Source organism: Podarcis raffonei, chromosome 13, assembly GCF_027172205.1.
Source record: "Podarcis raffonei isolate rPodRaf1 chromosome 13, rPodRaf1.pri, whole genome shotgun sequence".
Lineage (NCBI taxonomy): Eukaryota > Metazoa > Chordata > Lepidosauria > Squamata > Lacertidae > Podarcis > Podarcis raffonei.
The window spans coordinates 17021458-17036970 of record NC_070614.1 but is presented as its reverse complement, the minus strand read 5'-3'; the positions used below and the strand labels follow the sequence as shown (position 1 = coordinate 17036970).

Here is a 15513-nt window from a genome sequence, read left to right as displayed (position 1 = left end):
TTGCATTCCCTTTTACCTCTTCTCTCCCCCCCCCCTTTCCCTCTTAAGTTTGTAGTCCTTGGTTTCCTGCACTGCTAATTTCCTCTCCTCCATTTTCTTTCTCCATTTCATCCCTTTTTCTTCATCACTCCATTTCAGCTTCTCATTTCATGGTGTCTTAACTTCCTTTCCATACATCTATCAAACCACTAATGCACAGAATCCCACTCAAGTGCCACAATGTGTGCACAACTGCCTCCTGATGGTCTGAGTCCCAGTTCTGAGGATAGCAGCTTTGAGGATAGCAGCTTCCTTCTCTACTGTACAAAACCTTTCTGGATAGAAAATAGGATGGTAAATAAGTATGAAGTCACCAAGGTGGTATCTTACCTGGGGAATCTTGTAAATGTCCAAAATGTCTGCCATTTGGAGGGAGGTATCAAAGTCCAGTCCCCCAATAGCTGTCATCAGATATTTCTGGGTGTGGCACTTGTAGTTGGGGACAAGTGTGGAGGGAAGGTTCAGAGCGGCCCTGTAAGTCATCCTTTCACTGAAGTAACTGTCATAGATGTGGAATCCCAGGGTGATATTAGGTAAGATCTTGGGGTTCTCATTGATCTCCTTGACAGCAAACACCAAAGCTAGAATATGCTGGTAGTTCCTTGCCACCACACTGCAAAGAGAATTTGAAGCTGCACCCTTGGAAAATATGCTATGCAATTTTTAAAAAGGGCTTCAGAATTATTCTTCTGTATTTCACTGCAAATAGTTCCCTAGTATACACATATCTGCAAAGCAATTTTCCCTAAAAGAATGCATTGTATAAATTTCAAATGATAGTTGTTTTTTGGTTTTGTTATCTTTTTAGAGCATGCTAATTTTGGTAGGTTCACATTTAAATGTGAACTGATTTGAATCCTGCCTCTATCTCTAATAAGGGAATACTGATACTTTCGGGTCCTACATATACTTGACAACGCTATCTAAAGATTCAAGAGATGCTGTTAATAATAATAATTTATTATTTATACCCTTCCTATGTGGCTGGGGTTCCCCAGCCACTCTTTAAAAACACAATACAGCATTAAACATTGAAAACTTCCCTAAACAGGGCTGCCTTCAGATGTCTTTTAAAAGTAAGATAGTTGCTTATTGCCTTGACATCCGCTGGGAGGACGTTCCACAGGGCAGGAGCCACTACCGAGAAGGTCCTCTGCCTGGTTCCCTGTATCCTCACTTCTCGCAGTGAGAAGCTTACACCAGCTTCTGAAGTTTGGGTAAATGGTAATCTTGGCTGGTGGGCTGGTTGTAGTCTCTTCCTGGTTTAAGGGCATCTTGTTAAAGGGATCTGCAAGTTGCCCAGGTGGGGGCTAGGGCAATAGCACTCCTCCAAGTGCCCAGATGTGGTTACCATTAGATTCACTCCCAGCAGATGGCCTGGGATGGGAAACGGCTATATCCAATGCCTATAGCCAAACCATTCACATTTGTCATCAATAAGGTGCTGGCCTATTGGAACCCAATTTATATGGTGCTGTCTTGTCTGGTTATTGACCAATAAGGAGTGATAAGGTCACATGGCATTGGCACACCTCACCTTCTAAAGATTCAAGAGATGCTGTTGCTGACAGCAGTCTCTGAAAATTATTACCTCAGACCAAATTCCCTGAACCACTACTTTTGCCCAATTCACTAACAGGTTGTACCTAGCAGCTGAACCAATCTGCCTCTGACCTCAGCATTTAGCCAATTGTATTTCTGGCTGCTTGAACAGTTGAGCTCTTAAGAAACCTGCTTTTATGGCATTCTTCTGGTAAGAAATGGGAACCTTCCTAGCCTAAAAGAGATACCAGCTCACTTGTTCTGATCTTCACTACAACAAATCTTGACACACTGGGGATAAATACCTAACTATTTAAGTCTCAGTTGTCCACTTTCACCTCAGCTTTCTCTTGTCTTTGCCTCACACCTCACTCATTACTTCTCCCAACTGACAGTTAACTGCCATTTCTTCACTGTTCAGAACCTTCAGCCAATCACTGTCTGTTGTTCCCAAGGCCAATCAGAATGAATGTACCTGTTCCAGGCCCTGCCTATAAATATTAAATGCAATTGAATCTCTTTCCCCTTCCTGTCTTCCTATCACCAAGTAGCTATAACTGAACAGGTTTGCACAACATTAAGAGCACAAAGCATCAAACTTTGACACTCACACACTGACATAAACAGAGACCTTTAACAGAGGATATAAAGCATTTTTAAACCACAAAGCACAGAACTATACAAAACATTTATATACAGGTACTGATTTGATCTAATTAAAAACGTGTATCAAAATGCAGAGAAGTAGGTAGCCTAGTTTAATGGAGTAGTTCTCATAATTTCCAAACCTGTGACATATTTTTAACTAGGAGTATCCTACTTGGATGTGAATATCTGGGGGTCTTGGACCCCACCTCTTAAGAGCTCTCGGCCCAAACTTCCTGAGGTGAAGTTCAATATTCAGACCAGAGAAGGGCTTTCCATCTTAACTAGGTAATTCTTCAGCTTAGCAATAGTTCCCCACCACCACCACCTCTGCCTGGAAGTAAATCCCACTGAAACCAGTGGAACTTGCTTCTGAGTAAGCCTGGTTAGAGCTTAGGAATGTTTCTGTATTATCTGACATATGAAGTCTTTACAAGGTATTAAGAAGTTGACGGGTAGTTAGCCTTTCTTTGAAGTCTTCTTTGTCAAAAGCAGAAAAGAGGTGAGAAGCAAGTCCGCCAACAATAAGATCACCAGGTTGGTAGTATTCATGTGGAATTCTGGACAGATCATGGATGATGCAACTCCTGGTACGTTTGCACACCAAATGTGGCAGATGAAAGAGAAGGGGCACAATAAACAATAGCATGCTGAGGCAAATATTATTTCTCAATCTCAAACACCCTTACTTCCATGTGAAACATGGACCTTAGTTTCAATACAACCCTCAGCACAATATTCCACCTTGACAGGAATCACACTACACTACCAATTCACAGATCAAGATCCTATCTTACAACTCAACATAGACAACAGCAGAACTCCTTCCCCTTCCTCTGCCCTCTCCCTTGCATAGAATCACAAGAAGGGTTTTTATATTCTAATGTTTAGACTTTGATTGTTATTCTCTGGAAATCTATTGAGACATTATCCAAGAGACAGTTAGTAATTATGAGAGTAATAATTACAGATGAGCTAATAACTAGCTCTCTTTACATCAGGAAAATGAAACAGATGACAAAAAACACAAACCCCATGTTTGTGATTTTTCATTCAAAGTGGCTTCTGTCCCATTATGGGACAACAGAAGGGCATGTAGAATAAACTGCCATAAGAAAGTGGGTCTGTCTGTTATCAATGCTGAAATGCCTCACTTGACCATGGAAATGATTAATCTGACCTAAAATTTCACACCTGAACATCTGTTCATTAATTTAATGACATTTATACTAAAACAGGCTAAAGAATGGGGTGAGATTTTCTTGGCGAATCTCATTCAGTTTCTAATCAATCACCCTTGGAAGTTCTAGTCAGGCCTGCACATTTTGTGGTACCTATTAGACTTTTTTAGTTTTCCAAAGCCTCCGGCCTCGATCCAGCCCCAAAAATTTTAGATGTGTTTATTTTTGGTGCAGTATTTTTGATCTGGAATGGAGAAAGAGCAGCAGATGTTCATTGATGTTCGGAACACAACCCCCAATTAAGTGTGGAGTGGCTGTACTGAAATCACTGGCACTGGTTAATCATGACGGCAGCAACTCTACTGAAACCTTACTGGGTGGAAAATAACCTAGAAAGGAATGACACGTATTTGTTTGTTTTTTAATTGCCTCACAATATATTGTTTTTCCTTGGCCACTTCCTAATCAATTACCCTCTAACATTCATGTCAGGCATCAATATTTTGTGCTAATCATGATAGCTTCATAGTATTCCAAATGAATCTTAGGGAGAAAAGAGATTGGAGACACCTGTTGTAAAGAGTCCAGTAGTGGATATTTAAAAGAATTGCCCATAACAGTTGTAAGAGATAGAATACAGCATAATTATATGATGTAAATAAAGAGAGATTATATTTGCTATTTCCTCTTTATTAACTGATCCTTGCTGTTCAGATCAGGCCTCAATAAAATGATGTAACATTTGGGAGCAAAGATGGAGCCCAGTAAGCCAGCACTGGAGGCCAAGATGGAGAAGATCTCCACAGCCACCATGTATTTCCCCTTGGTGCCCAGGTACACAGGAACAAAGGAGATCCAAACACTACAAAACAAGAACATGCTGAAGGTGATGAATTTGGCCTCATTGAAGCTCTCAGGCAATTTCCTGGCAAAAAAGGCCACTATAAAGCTGACAATGGCCAAAAAGCCCATGTAGCCCAGGACACAGTAAAACAGGGCAACTGACCCTTCGTTGCAGCCTAGAATGATTTCTCTCATCATTGAGTGCATGTCAGAATCAGGAAATGGGGGAGAGGTTCCTAACCACACACTGCAAATGCCAGCTTGAATAAGAGAACAAGAAATCACAATGGCGTTTGCCAGTCTTTTCCCCACCCATTTTCTCATTCTGGATCCTGGTTTGGTGGCCACAAAGGCCAGAACCACCGTGATCGTTTTGGCCAGAACACAAGAAACGGTCACTGTGAAAACAAGGCCAAAAGCCATTTGTCGGAGCAGGCAGCTCACTCTTTCTGGAGGGCTGAGGAAGATCAATGGGCAGAGGAAGCAGAGCAGGAGGGAAGTGAGGAGAGTGTAGGTGAGGTCCCGATTGTTTGCTCTGACAATGGGTGTGTCCTGATGTTTAATGAAGATGACTAGGACCACCACTGTGAGGAGAGAGAGATAAAGAGCAATCAATGCTAAGCTCATCCCCAGAGGCTCTTTAACGGACAGGAAGCTGATGGTCTTTGGAATGCATTGTGATTGGTTCCTGTGTGGATAGTGGTCCTTTGGGCATGCAACACAGTCAACCATGTCTGGAAAGAAAATAATACATTCAGATTTTGGATGTGTTGGAGTGCAACAACTAATACTGCAAGTATGGAACTCATAATGTTAAATTAGAAGTATCACAGATATTTCCAGATAAACCAGATTCAAAGTGATGCCTAAGAACCCTACCTCAGCACTGTGTGTTAGGCTTTTTGGGTTGCAGTTTAGACGGACAAGAGTGGCAACTACAAATAAAAATCATCCTTATAATTGTTCAGAATAAGAATTAAGGAAGGCATCTTATACTCAATCAGATCAATGGACCATTTATCTCATGGGTAACAAACTTTGTCTTTTTAGGACAATGTCTATATTCCTTTATGGGGGCTGTGTGCCAATAGGGATGGAGGAGAAATTTGCTTTTGTTGACATTCGAATGGGAAAGTTATCCAAACTGCAATCCTTGAACCAACACATGAACCAAAATACAGTTGCCCCTCCAAAAAAGTATACTGTTCTAAAAAAAATGTGGTGCAGTTCTCCAAACAAACAATATGTTACCAATTATTCACTTAACCTTTTCCACAACATCTAACATGACTTATGTTTGAAAAGCATATATCTTGTGTCGCCTACCTTTCTGGGACGAAATCTTGCCTTGAGGACATGGAGCACAATCATAGCAGCAGAATGGCTCCCCCTCCTTCTTCTCCTTGCTAGAACCAGGAGGGCAATTTGGGTTACACTCAGAAAGGGGTGGAACCTGCCCATTTAAATGAACACACAAACAGTTTAACTCACAAAAATTAGTAGCGCTTTTGACTTCCTTTCCCCCCTCAGTAGGAAAATACTAAACTACTTATTCCAAACTCAAAGACAAACTACCTACTGTATTTTTCTGTGTATAAGGCTAGGTTTCCCCCCCTAAAAAATAATGTCTGGAATTTGGGGGCATCTTATACATGGGGGCCATCTCCCCCCATTTTCGTAAATCGGAGTCCCCCAAAACAGGAGGTGTCTTCCTCCCTCTATTGTGTGGGCATGTAATCCCTCCCCTACCTGGCCTGGTCTCCTTGGCAACGCTTCCCCCAGGTGGGATTGGACAACTGACTGAGGTAGGCGGAGACCTCCAGGTATCCCACCTGAGGGAAGGCAAAGCCAAGCCTATGCTGATGGAGCCGCTCCAGATCTAGGGGCTGCGCGCGTCCACGCAAAGGGCGCCCCTTGTTTTAAGCGGGGAGCGGTCATTACGCTGGGGCGTCTTATAGACGGAAAAATACGGTACTTTGCTATTTGTGGTTTTTAAAAACAATGCTGAAACTCATCATCTTTGAGCCCGCTTCAGGCATTCAGAAAAATTGCATGAGGGCTCAAATTAGGAAGGGGAGGGGGTAATCTTCACAAGCCCTGCCCCCATTGTCTCCATTCATAAGGGAATACCTATTCCAGCCTCCATTTTCCTATCATAGCACATGTAAAAAAATAATGCTTGTGACAATATGAGGCAGGTGAAAACCCGCAGGCGGTCCAGTAAGTCAGCGGGAAAAATTCATCCCTGGCCCCAAATACAGTTACAGAGAATTCCCAGGCGAAGTCTTATCGCATGCTATCCCGCTCAACTTCAGGTAAGACGACTAACACAGTAAGGTGGTAGGGTGTATAATTCCACACTCAATGCCTCCTGCCCTCCTCTAATTGGCCCATGGTAAGAGCCTAGTAATAATAAGCAGAAGAAAAATTGTTTGTTTGTTTGTTTGTTTGTTTATATCCTGTCCATCTGACTGGGTCACCCCAGCAACTCTGGGCAACTTCAAACTTAATAAAAACACAGCAAAACGTCAAACATTTAAAACCTCCCATTACAAGGCTGCCTTCAGAATGTGCAACAACATTCTATTTTCTAATATCTCATGGATGTAGGAATTATGGCCCACCTGGTGAAAGCTTCTGTGCCACACCATTCTGTTGTCATCAATGGAGAATTTCTGGCCTGGGGTAGCCTCCACACCCACCCTTCCAACCTTGACTCTCACAAAGGAATCATTTAGAAAAGCGACCGTGTTGGTAATATCAAAGCCAGCATCCACTTCTCCATTCTCACTAAAAGAGACAGTTTCTCCAGCAGAGTTGTTAAAGGAGACAGTCCTAAGGCAGGGATGGAGCTGCATTGGAAGAAAAATAGTCACTATGAAGTAATGAAAATGTCTCTCCTTACTAGCACTCAGGATCATTGGCAGGGAGCAGAGGGGCTATGGCCCCGGGTGCAGAATCTTGGGGTGTATGTGAACCAGGCCCCCATCCCCCTACAAAGATCCCTGCACCTGCCTGGCTCGGGGCGGGGGGCTTGGTGAGAGTTCAAGGTGAAGAGCACCCTCCATGCCCTGCCCCCGCCGCCCATCATGTGAACGCCCACCCAGTGGGGGGGAGGGCTAGGAAAGCATGCTCCACCCACACTTGGCATCCGTTCACCTGCCCTGGGCACCAGCAAGCATCGCTACGCCCCTGCAAAGGATGCCTCCAGGCTGTCAATACATGCTATGCGAACATAATCCATTCCTGAGAAATGGTTCAGAAGGGATTTGCCTAGTGAGCCGATGACTTCCATTATTTCCCATGGAGAAAATCCCAATGCATTCCTTACCAAGAAGAAAACCCCCATGGCTTTCAAGTCCAACCCCCATGGCTTTCAAGTCCAACGTTTGCATCTTAAAAAGAGAATTGTAGGGTAACCAGCCCCCTGTAACCAGCATGCTTACCTGAAGGGTTTCCTAATGAACCATCCCTTCAGGGAACAGACCGGGCGAAACAGACTATATAACTGCACACGATCACAGTGTGACCTTATGACCTTCGACAACTTCATACTTGTCCTTTTAATTATCCCAGTGATTCTATACTGTGATGCCAATAAAGCTATTTGTTATTTTATTTTATATTTAACCAACATGCTTGAGTCTGATTAATGCTTTAAGTCTATCCGGACTGGCTTGGCCTATGTCACTTCTGCTCACCTAGTGAGGAAAGCGGCAACAGAGTCTTCTGTTCTGCTCAGAATTCTCTGTGTGTGGAGCTCTGAGCTGCTCCCTTCCGCCACAAAGATTTGTCCAATTTAGGAACTTTTGCCGTGTGGTAACCATACTATGTCATACTGCCTGTTCAGCTTTTTTCCGACTGCTGTGCAGAAAAGCACACAAATCTGACCTTTCAAGAAGATTGCAAGTAAACCACTTGATAGCTTACTGAACCTGTGTATTAGGAAAGTGAGATATCTTGGGATTCACTGGAACCTGTGTATTAGGAAAGTGGGATATCTTGGGATTCACTGCCATTGTTAAATGCCTGCTAGGGTAATTTGCCCAAACTTCTTGCAACAAGAAAAAAGAGAGAGAGCTAAATTCTTGAGAGTCCAATGGACTGCAATGGACCTATCCATTCTTAAGGAAATCAGCCCTGAGTGCTCACTGGAAGGACAGATCCTGAAGCTGAGGCTCCAATACTCTGGCCACTTCATGAGAAGAGAAGACTCCCTGGAAAAGACCCTGATGTTGGGAAAGATTGAGGGCACAAGGAGAAGCGGACGACAGAGAACGAGATGGTTGGACAGTGTTCTCAAAGCTACCAACCTGAGTTTGACCAAACTGCGGGAGGCAGTGGAAGACACTTGCATGCTCTGGTCCATGGGGTCACAAAGAGTCGGACACGACTGAATGACTAAACAACAGCAACAACGAAGTCCTCTTGTTTGTTGTTTACTGGTCAGGGACAACCATCGTGAGTGCTGCACTTGCTGTTCCCCAGCTCAATTCCTCAGCTCCAGACACATTTTGTCCCAGCTCCAGCTGCCTCCTCCTGCCAAGTCCCCCTTTCTGCTCTTAGCAGACCTGTGCAATGTTTCTCTGAGGCCCAGGGCAGTTGAGAGGCACAGGGCATTCTTGGCATGATAGCTTGAGTCCAGCAGGCCCCTGATGGGGCCACACAACCACCTTAGAAGTCCTATTCCCAGGGCAGGTATACCTGGCTGCCCAGCACTCTGCACAGGCCTGCCTTTCAGTGGAGGATCAAATCCTCCTTCATGAGCACCTTCTCTGCACACAAGGGTCCTATACTAAGTGCTCAGAAATTTTCAGGGTACTGTTCTACATATCACTGCCCAGGTCTAATAAAATGTATCTCATGAAAGGAATTACCTGCCAAGACTGCAGCATCTGAAGCTCCTGCAACCCTCCTTCCATCACTCCCCTATATTTGGTCCTGGACAAAAACAAGGCATGTAGAGCATGTGCTGCGGCATAGACAGCATTATAGAGACTGTAGCTGTGGCCAGTTATGCTCATCTCAAAACCAGACGAAGGGAGATCTTCCAGCTTTTCATCTCCGGTGCAGGTTTCACTGTCCTGCTCCTCTGTATTGGAGTTTGGAAATAAACAGAGAAATACCTGTGCCCAGAACTTCTTGAGAAAGCCATTTCCATCTTCCTCAAAAGGATTTTGTGCCTGAAGAAAGGCTTTGAAACCTTGCACCACATTTGAATGAACTGCAAAGGAGAGGGAACCCTGGAAGACTTGCATATCCCAGCTCATTTGATAGGTTAATGCTGCAAAATCCAGCTGTGCTGTCAGAATCCACACCTTGCCCTCAGGTGTCATGGTCACATTTTCCAATTCACCAAGTGCTACTATTTCTCTCAAGTCAATCATAGACTTTGTTTCTCCATAGAAAACAACAGCCTTTGCTTTACTTTTCATAATAACTTGATAGATTTGGATGAAGTCAGATTGCACATCATAAAAGTCTGCCAAATATGTGGTTTTTGGGGTTTTCTCACAGAAGGCCAAACAAATGCCTTTTTGGGAGAGCAGAGGTTTCAGGTCCCGGATAAATCTCTCTCCACTGTCATTATCTCCAGCAAGCAACCCAACCCACGTCCAACCAAAATGCAGAAGTAACTTAACAATCCCAGTGTACTGATGGGCTTCATTGGGCACCATCTTGTAGAAGGGAGTGGATTGGCTTTGACCAGCATCCTCTGGAGCAAAGGAGCCATAAGTGAACTAAAAGGAAATAAGGGGGCAGAGTTTGTAAATGTGCATTCATTGCCTGCTCATCTAGAAGGCAAGATCAGACCGTTTCCTCAGGGAGGCAGGCTCCAGAAAGCTGGGAGTGGTGGCACATTTAGCCACTTTGGATAATGAATACTCAATAAATAGCTGACATCATGATTTTCTTGTGAGGTGCTTAGACAATGTTGCATCAAGCAAATTTCCTGCTGATTTTCCCATCTTTTTTTGGGGGGGGGAGTAGTTTGGCTCACAAATTCTGAATCACCTTTAACCGCAGAACGTGAATTTGCTGATATGCAATTGAAATAGTGACAGTCTGGAAAGTATCCTGAGATCTACAAAGATCTTGATTGTAGCTCAGGCACTCAGTGGATGGTGCTGTCCTCTCCCCGCATACTATGGCTGCTACCTTCTCCTCCTACTGCTGGGTATGAAAGCATCCCACAGCTAAATACCTCAGATGGAGGCAGGACAACCTCCCCTGTTTCAGGAAATTGACTGTCAGTTGGTTCATTCTCCAAAAGTGGAGGACAAGACAGAACACAGCATGGTGCCTACAACTACGTCAGAACATTGATCGATGTAGCTCAACTTTGTTAACACTGAGTGGAAAGACACATTCAATGACCTACCTAGAGATGTCAGGGATTTAGCCCAGGATCTTCTCCATTCATTGCAGGTGCTCTATAGTCCTTTCAGTGGTGTGGTGATTTGCCATTGAGTAAGAATGAATAGGAGAATGCTATTTTCTGGCACGTGACAGGCACCCATTCATTCAAAAGAAATTCACCACAAGATTATTGATGGTTCCCTTTTAATATTTTCTTGATATGCACCCCAATTTACAGTGGGTTGCGGAGAGGTCCCACAAGTCTATCAGTATCTCCTGCAGGTGAATTAAATGTTTTGAGCCTGTATTGGGAGGAGGGGCGGAAAGCTTCAGCTGGTACAGAAAACAGCTGTCAGGATTTTGTGAGATTGCTTCCAATCTCAATTTAAAGTCCTAGTATTGACCTTTAGGTAAAGGTACCCATGACCATTAGGTCCAGTCGTGACCGACTCTGGGGTTGCAGCGCTCATCTCGCTCTATGGGCCCAGGGAGCCAGCGTTTGTCCGCAGACAGCTTCCAGGTCATGTGGCCAGCATGACTAAGCCGCTTCTGGTGAACCAGAGCAGCACATGGAAACACCGTTTACCTTCCTGCCAGAGGGGTTCCTATTTACCTACTTGCACTTTGACGTGCTTTCAAACTGCTAAGTTGGCAGGAGCAGGGACCAAGCAACGGGAGCTCACCCCGTCGTGGAGATCTGAACTGCCAACCTTCTGATCAGCAAGTCCTAGGCTCTGTGGTTTAACCCACAGTGCCACCCGCATCCCTAGCATTGGCCTTTAAAAGCCCTGAATTTTCAGGAACTCATTTATATAAAGGACTACCTTCTCCCATACCATTCACACTTTTTGGATCATTGGGTGAGGCCAAGCCCAGTCAAAGACATTCTGCTGCCTGAGATAGAAACCAACTCAAGTATATCATCCACTGCACTTGAGACACCAGTCTAGTTAGAGGGGTCAGGGGAGGCATGGAACATGCACTACTCATTCCTCCAACAGAGAAAAATTGCCAATGTGCTTAATAAGGGGGGAGAGGAAAGCCCACCTAGAGCAGAGATATTTAAATGCTCCTGATGGCTCATTACTACCTGACAATTTGGGATTGTCCATTAGTTAATGAATTCTGGAAACAGATTGGTATAGAAATATCGTGAATTGTGGGTAGGAAAGTGGAAATATCTAAATTAATGGTTTTTATTAGCCTGAGTAGCACCGTAGAAACAAAAGAGGAATGTAAATGGGTAAAATTGATGGTAATTGCAGCCAGACAGGTTACAGTGAGTAGTTGGGAAAATGCAGAAGAGCTAGGGGTGAACCAATGGAGGGAAAAAATGAAAAATATTATAATCTTATAATATGTAACTGTGAAGATACATAAAATGAAAGGGTTTAAGGTCAGTGAGAAGGAGGAGGATTGGTTTGAGAAAATATTGAATTATTTGGGCAGGTTTGAACAATTTGGGGCAATTAAAATGTTAAAAGTTAAATAAACCTTGTGGAGGGAGGAGTGTTAAGGTATAGAGAATTGTACATATGGTTGATTTGAATATGTTATTATTGATTATGTATACCCAATGCATCAGGCACCTGGGGTTCTTCACTGTTTCTTTTCACTGTTTGTGTTTTGGTTGTTGGTTAAAAAAAATACTACCTGACAATTTTATGCTACACACTTTAATAAATTGTGCAAAGCATACCGGACACTTTTTGTGAAAGGCAGGGCCACCCTCCTTTGTCATTCACAACTATTTCTCTATAGTACAAAACCTTTCTGCATAGAAAAGATCATGTTGAATGAGTATGAAGTCTCCAAAGCAGAATCTTACCTGAGGGATCTTGTAGATGCCCAAGATGTTTGCCATTTGGAGAGAGGTATCAAAGTCCAGTCCCCCAATAACTGCCACCAGGTGTTTCTGGGTGTTGCACTTGTAGTTGGGCATAAATGTGGAGGGAAGGTTCAGAGCAGCCTGGTAGGTCATCCTTTCATTGAAGTAACTGTCATAGATGTGGAATCCTAAGGTGATATTAGGTAAGATCTTGGGGTTCTCATTGATCTCCTTGACAGCAAATGCCAAGGCCAGGATATGCTGATAGTTCTTTGGCACAACACTGCAATGAGAATTTTATGCTGATTTCTTGGGAGATATGCTATGCAATTTTATTTTTTAAAAATTAGGACCTCATGACAATTCTTCAACATTTTCATGCAAATTGTGCTCTAACACAATTTAACACAAATCTACAAAACAATTTCCCCTAAAAGAGTGCATTGTATTCCACTTGTATACTTCTATACCACTTTCACTAATATATGCATTTTTTTGGACACTTTATCCCACTGTATGTATTTTTGGATACATTTCATGACTGGAGAACTGCACTGCAAAATTTGGAGAAGTGTGAATGGCAAATGATAGCTGTGTTTCGTCATCTCTTTAGGCAGATTTTAGCAGGTGCATGTTTAAATATGAACTGATTTGAATTCCCTCCCTTTCTCCAATAAGGGAATACTGATACTTACTTTGGGTAAGTAAGTAAGTACAGGTACTTGATGACACTTTCTAAAGATTCCAGAGATGCTGTTGCTGACGCCAGTCTCTGAAGGCTTTTACCTCAGACCAGATTCCCTATTCCGCCACTCCTGCCCAATTCAATCACAAATTGTAACTAGCAGCTGAACTAATCTGTCTCTGACCTCAAAGTTCATCCAGTTGTATTTCTGGCTGCTTGGACAGTTGAGCTCATTTAAAAAATCTGCTTTTATGACATTCATCTGGTGAGAACTGGACAGCCTAAAATAGACACCAGCTCACTTGTTCTAATCTTCACCACAAGATATTATTAACACACTGGGGATAATTGGCTTAATATTGATACCTTCTTTGTCAACTTTCACCTCAGCTTTCTCTGATCTTTCCCTCAAACCTCACTCATTACTTGTACCAACTGACAGTTAACTGTCATTATTCACGGATCAGAACCTTCAGCCTATTACAGTCTGTTGTTGCTCAGGCTATTGAGAATGAATGTACCTGATCCAGGCCCTTTCTATAAATATGAAACACAATTCTCTCCCCCCCCCTTTCTCTCTTCCCCTGTCCCCAAGTATCAATCACCAAACAGGCCCGCACCACAGTAACAGCACAACTTTGACAGCCACACACTGACATCAATAGAGACCTTTAAAATCTTTTGAAAGCGCATAGCATAGACATATATGCAACATTTATATACAGTTACTAATTTGATCCAACAGAAAAGCTGTATTGAAATGCTGAGAAGCAGGTAGCCTAACCTAATGGAGTAGTTCTCATCATTTTCAGACCTGTGACACATTTTTCAACTAGAAGTATCCTGTAAATCTTGCCTGACATGGATAAGAACATCTGGGGCTCTTAGAAATCCACCTCAGAAGGGGAGGCAAGATTTTAAGAGCCCTCATTCCAAACTTTCTGAGGTGAAGTTCAATATTCAGAACTAGATTACCAATTTACACACACACACACACACACACACACACACACATAAAAACCCTGCCTGGAAGTAAATCCCACTAAAATCAATGGAGCTTGCTTCTGCGTAAGCAAGGTTAAAGCTGGGGAATGTTTCTGTTCCAGATGATTATTTGAGATACACAATATTTACATGGTATTAAGAAGTTGATGGGTGCTTAGCCTTTCTTTGAAGTCTTCTTTGTCAAAAGCAGAAAAGAAGTGAGAAGCAAGTCCGCCAACAATAAGATCACCAGGTTGGTAGTATTCATGTGGGATTCTGGAAAGATCATCAATGGTGCAACTCGTGGTATGTTTGCACACCAAATGTGGCAGATGAAAGAGAATTGGCACAAGAAAAAACAACAACATACTGGGGCAAATATTCTTTCTAATCAGACACCCTCATTTCCATCTAGAACATGAACCTTAGCTTCAGTAAAATATTCTACCTTGACAGAAACAGAACTTGACTACCAATTCACAGATTAAAATTCTATCTTACAACTTGACAATGTGAAAAGCAAAAATCCTGCCTCTTCCTCTGCCCTCTCCCTTGCTTAGAATCACAAGTAGGGTTTTTTATATTCTCATGTTTAGACTTTGGCTGATATTCTCTGCAAATCTATTGAGACATTATCCAAGAGACAGTTAGTAATTATGAGAGTAATAATTACAGATGAGCTAATAACTAGCTCTCTTTGCATCAAGAAAATCAAACGGATGACAAAAAAAAAGTTTGTGGGGTTTCATTTGAAGTGGTTTCTGTCCCTTTATGGGACAACAAAGTGCATGCAGAATTAACTGCAATGAGGAAGAAAATAAGAGTGGGTCAGTCTGTTATCAATGCTGAAATGCTTCATCTGACCAGTGCAAATGATTAATCTAACGTCCTTAAATTTTCCACCTGACCATTTGTTTATTAGTTTACTGACAATTATACCAAGACAAAAGGATGGTGAAGGGCACTGAGTTTTGTAGATGGTTTGTGTTGGTGACAAGGAAATGTGGAGAACTAAATTTAAGATAGGCAAAATGAGAAACTGGTAAAATAGAAATTAACAGGTTCTATTGACTTCTAAGGGAGACACTTCAATTTACCTCTTAACACACACATGCAAATGCACATAAAGAATATATGTGCCACCAGAAGAGGTGTAATTTCCAAGGTTTTGCACCTGGAGCTGTGGGGGGCAGTGTGGAGGAAAATGAGATTACACCCCCTTCACAGAATTGAAAATACAGATCCTTTATTGTGAAGTTATGGACCTAAACAGAGTAAAAACAAAAACAGTTGGTGGGATGGGAGGGAATAATATAACAAGAATAAAAATTACCAGCCAAATTCTTTACTTATATCTGATTCTAGATATAAGTGAGATTATTGCTCAGTCAGACCTGGCAATAATT

The 15513-nt window shown here is 42.6% G+C and overlaps 1 protein-coding gene across 3 annotated transcripts in view; it reads right to left on the bottom strand.

Moving 5' to 3' along the window:
- Positions 1-9259, bottom strand: part of LOC128399653 (vomeronasal type-2 receptor 26-like) — a 75040-nt gene extending 65781 nt beyond the window's left edge. For all 3 annotated transcript variants that reach the window (XM_053361298.1, XM_053361297.1, XM_053361299.1), the window contains exons 1-3: positions 9128-9259; positions 5577-5703; positions 370-652 (exon numbers count right to left, since the gene is read on the bottom strand). In XM_053361298.1, the coding sequence (XP_053217273.1) occupies positions 370-652; positions 5577-5608 (315 nt within the window). In that variant the 5' untranslated portion in view covers positions 5609-5703; positions 9128-9259. The remainder of the gene's footprint in view (positions 1-369; positions 653-5576; positions 5704-9127) is intronic.
- Between the last annotated feature and the right edge of the window lie 6254 nt (positions 9260-15513).